Here is a 5,052-nt window from a genome sequence, read left to right on the forward strand (position 1 = left end):
TAAACTAAAAGCTGCTTGAAACACAATGAATTCTGTTCAACTATCTACCCACAGTGTAAAAAATGTGACTGTTTAAACCATTACTTTCGTATAAATACTGCAATTATCTGTTTCACCAAATAACGTTATGTGAATTTCAAAGCAGCTAAAATACAAAGGCAATTTAGGGGAGTTCAAATATTTAACATTATAGGCAAATAGAAGGTTAACGGCTTAAAGAGGACGAAGACGATTTTCCAGAATGATGTGAGATTGATGTGAACAGAAATGAGTCCAAGAGGCACATGGAATGTATGTGACTGTATGGAAAGATGTGGGTCTCACCTCTCTCAGATTTAGTTACTTCACCTTTAAAAGAAATTAAAGAAAGATGTCAAGGAGAAAGCATGGAAACTGTAGTTGTACTGTAACACTGTAGGCAATAAGAATATATAAATGGTTTTTTTTTCTCACTTTTTCTGCATACTTATTTCTTTACTATTTATAAATAAACCTTTCTAGTTCCTTTTTACTATAGTTATACGACTAGTTATATTCTCATATTAAATGCGTTTCACAATTAACTATATATTAAAGACAGGAGATCTTTATATAAACGTGCTATTTTGATAAATGCAAGTTTTTAGCTTTGGAAATATACTACATTTCCCATGAAACCCTTGTGTTACCCGGAAGTGACGATTCATTTGGAGGCAGCAGGCGGTAGTATGAATGTAAACTGCTGTTTTTCAGCTGAGAGTTTCAGAGCTACCGTTCGTTATATAGCCAAATAATCATGCTGTTTAATTGCAGATCTTGCATATTTAACAAGATAGATCGACTGTGCTGAGTTTCCTTAATGCTTGCTCTGTCTTAAAGCGCAGCTTTAGTTAAGCTAAGCTTGTTTACTAGCTTCAGCTGTAAAAGTTTCCCTGCTACTTTGAATTGGCTGCGGACAGACAGACAGACAGCTATGGATAAAACACCGGTGAGACTCTCATCAGAGCATCAGGAGTCTGTTCCAAGTGGATCCAGTGTAAACAAGGTAGTTATCAGTTTAACTATATATATATAACGTTACATACACACATACATTTGTTTCATGACTGTGCTTCAATATAGGTTTGTGACTTACTGTACAGTTAGGAGTACATATAAAACATTAAGTCTTTGATTAGGTCTAATAAATATTAGATATTCAAACGACATTTACTGATATATCATGTGTAAATAGTTAGCTAGCTAATTTACAGACCCTTACTGGGCTTTAAAGGTTTGTTGGAGGTTTAAAAGTTTTCTTTAGTTTAGGTGACATAAATTAACTACAAACTAAAGACAAATCAAGAACATAAATGGAAATTGGATTGCTGGGTTGAAAAATGTATGGTTTACGTTTATTCTCACAGGCTGCAATCTGAAGCTGTAGCTGTATTGTCCCTATATTGTCAAAACAATTCACTGCTATAACGTAATTATATAATTATATAACGTAATAATATAATTCTAGGGCTAGGTTACCTAAGGTCACCACTGATTTCTAGAATCGACTGATTTCTGATTTACAAGGCCCCCCATTTTAGAGTTAGTGCTGAAGATAAAACTAGCTCCTTTAAAATTTATTTTTGCTGATATAGGTCTGTTCCAACAATCATAACAATTTAAATGCTTTAATAAAATGTTTAATGTTACATAGAGCTAGTTCTGACAATTTATAGAACAGAATGTTTAAATACAAATTCTGACATTTTTGTGTAATTTGTTACATCAGAATTTTAACCTTCGCACACATGTGCCCACAATAATAAAAAAAATGTGTGGTTTAAGGTGCAGTGTTTGAATGCCTCTCTATTTATTCCTAGCCCATGAGTGCTGCCCTGAAAGCCAGGTTAAAAAGATCACGGCCTTCCTTTACATCCCCTTTGAGTGTGGTCAAACGGCTTAAAGTGGATGAAGATGACTTACCACACAGTTTAAACGGAGAGGCAGATCAGACTGGACCAACAGAGGATGAGGCTGAGATTGATGTGAACAGAAATGAGACCAAGAAAGACTTTAAAGACTGTGTGGAGAGATGTGGGTCTGACCTTTCTCAGGCCTCTCAAAGTGAGTTACTTTACCTCCAAGAGAAATTAAAGAAAGATGTCAAGGAGAAAGCTGAGACTCTGCGAAGGCTGAATATGGTCAGAATGTACAGAAAGAAGGTAAATATCATAATGAATATATCTGTGTTTGTGTTAAAACATGATAATAAAAAAAATGTGTCCGTAGTGAATGATATATTTTTTCTCTTATTAGAACGATCTGACCCAGCTGCAGAGTCTGATAGATAAATGGAGGCGGTGTGCTCAAGCAGTGCTGTATGAACTACAAACAGAATTACCTACAGATCGCCAGAAAGCCAGCCTCTCTCAGCTTATTGACCACTTTGGACTGGAGGACAGTATTCTGCACTTTGATAGGACAGCGGAGGACTTCACAGACAGCTAATATTCATTAAGGTCTTTTTTTGTTCTATGTTATTGTTGTTCTTGTCATCATAAATCTCTGTTTTCAATCCTTTACTGTTTAAATCTTCATTTAGGGGTTTGGGAACATTAAGTGGTAGAAGTATTATTTTAACATTGAAGAAAAGGATGATTCAATGTAACTGATTTTGAACTTAGTGCATGTAAAACTGTCACAGCATCCTGACTTTGATTGAAGTGTTTTTCAAGTTACTGTGAAACTTCATCGACAACAGAGTTTAACCTCTAAGTCATTGTACTTAGTTTTTTGCACTTTGCACTTTTTGTTCACCTGTTTAATACTATTGAAAATGCAATTATTTGTTAAAGCTGATGTCTTTGCTTAAAAAGGTGACTGTGAATAAACAACATTTTGTTTAAAATGAGTTCTATGTAGTTTGGAGTTGAAGTTGAATTTAAGTGCAGTCACTTTTGTGATGCTCCACACACTTTATTCATGGCCAGGAGTGGGTGTAAATTTTGTGTGTTCTTGCAAGGATTTTGAAATGACCGACACATTAAGTATTCATTTACGAACAAAGTGATTTGCAAATACTTTAACACAAATGTGTTCTGCCTGTTTTTATGAATATTGAATAATTTTAATGATTACAAAGTGCAGAGTGAAATATATTCTAAACCTGTACTGCATCTCAAAAGCTGTAGATTTTAAAGTCTGATAAATACTGCCTCATAGATGCTTCATTCTTTAACAGTCCTTTCCACGCTGGCCAGCTGCAGATCAAGAGCTATGTTCTCTTTCTTCAGTCCAGTTTGTCTTTCACCTGCTTTATCAGCTTTTTAATGTTCTCAGTTTTCTTCTGATGATAAGGTCATAAAAGGTCTGCAGCCCTGATTAGAGTAACATTATTTAGAGCATTTACTTTGGTTTCTGTGTTTATCTTTCTTTTTTACTGTTACTGTACTGCTCTTACATTCTATTTTCTTGGTATGTTTCACTCAGGCATTAAAGAAAGAAAAGGTACAGTCTCAACACTGCTGACATTACATTTTTTGTAATTTATTGCTCTTCTGCTTGAAAGAAGGGTGCTCGCTTCTTCTTTGTACTTCATACTGAACTGTTTTAGTAATGCATTAATGAAGTTGTCAGACTTTCCATTGAAGAACGTTCCTGTTTGTAGAGCATCAGGTGTACAGTATCTCTGTTTCCCCCTGACTCAAGATGGCACCGGTGTGTGGCGACGCCGTAAGTGTGCTCCTGCCTGTGTTTGTTTTAATTTTATTGTTATTTACTGTTAAATTATATACTGTTAAATGTAATGTAATGTATGATTCAGACTAGCAAAATTTTCAGTTTAAAAAATGAGGGAATTAGCATTAGCTACTAATTAGCATTACCCTTCACTCCTGGATTGCACAACATGGGCAATCGGGAAAGGTAATCTGCCATGATGTTTTGGCGTCCGCAGCTGTGGTGAATTTAAACACAAAAGGCTGCAGTGCAATATATATATAGTCCTCCGTTTGGCACCAATATTTATATGTAAATCAATACTGTACTGCAAAACAAAATATGATACTCCTAGTACATGTTGGGGTATATAAACGAGGTCTAAACTGCTTTAACAAAAATAAAGTGGTCTCAGTTGATGTGCACTGAGACCACAGGGGATCCTTAAACACTCAGACATTCCCTGGACCATTTCTAATCTTCTGTTCACTCTCTACTTTAGCTTTCCTGCCTAAGCAGATTCTCTCCCAGACAGATGAGTACAGACCCTGTGGCATATCCTCTGGAGCATCCAACACCTCCAAAACATTCATCGTCTGCAACAGCCTCACCACTGCTCCACCATTCCTTAAACGGGTGTGTGCTGTTGATCTGTGTCCTAATCCTCTGCGCCCTGGCAAACATCAGTCACTCGATACTCTGCCTCAGTCAGCAAAAAGATTTTGTACAAGTGAGACTACAGGATTAGTAGTCTAAACTCAGGTACATTTTAACTGTGATCCTTTTTTCTTAGAAATCAGCGATTTTCAATTTGTTACTTTGAACATCTGAACTAAATGCATTCTATTGGTTCTACATGGAGGCCAGTGGATGTTTGTATGGCAAGTTTTGGATAAAAAGAGTTACCTATTTACTTACAATTACTTGCATATTGACTTTTGCCTTTCTAGGCTTCCAAAGATGTTTACAATCACATTCTACACATGAGTAGCATACTTACACAATCCAACAATTTTTCTGAGCAATTTAGAGTATCCAGTTTATTTGATCTCCATGTTTTGGACTGTGGGAGGAAACCAGAGGAAACGGGAGGAAACCAGAGTACCCAGAGGAAACCCACGCACACACAGAGAACATAGAAATTCTACCCAGATAGGGACTTGAACCCATAACCCCAGCAGTGGGAGGCAAACGTGCTAACCATTGATTGTATCAAATGTGCTTGGTTGCAGAATGTGCTCACTGGATTTTGCCTTTTTTGTTTTTCCAAAAACAATAAAACGCTGAATAATCCCGCAATCTGTACGTTATTCAGTCGGAGGAAATGTGTGTGGCCTCCTGTATTAAGAGACTGATATCTGCCAGAAGTGCTTGTCT

The 5,052-nt window shown here is 36.4% G+C and overlaps 1 protein-coding gene across 1 annotated transcript; it reads left to right on the forward strand.

Moving 5' to 3' along the window:
* Window positions 1-686: 686 nt before the first annotated feature.
* Window positions 687-2,869, forward strand: sfr1 (SWI5-dependent homologous recombination repair protein 1). The gene is made up of 3 exons (XM_007248576.4): window positions 687-1,024; window positions 1,839-2,180; window positions 2,275-2,869. The coding sequence occupies exons 1-3, from the start codon at window positions 953-955 to the stop codon at window positions 2,464-2,466; spliced, it is 606 nt and encodes a 201-aa protein (XP_007248638.3). The 5' UTR covers window positions 687-952; the 3' UTR covers window positions 2,467-2,869.
* The last annotated feature ends 2,183 nt before the right edge of the window (window positions 2,870-5,052 follow it).

This window comes from Astyanax mexicanus, chromosome 7, assembly GCF_023375975.1.
Source record: "Astyanax mexicanus isolate ESR-SI-001 chromosome 7, AstMex3_surface, whole genome shotgun sequence".
NCBI classification, from domain to species: Eukaryota; Metazoa; Chordata; class Actinopteri; order Characiformes; family Acestrorhamphidae; genus Astyanax; species Astyanax mexicanus.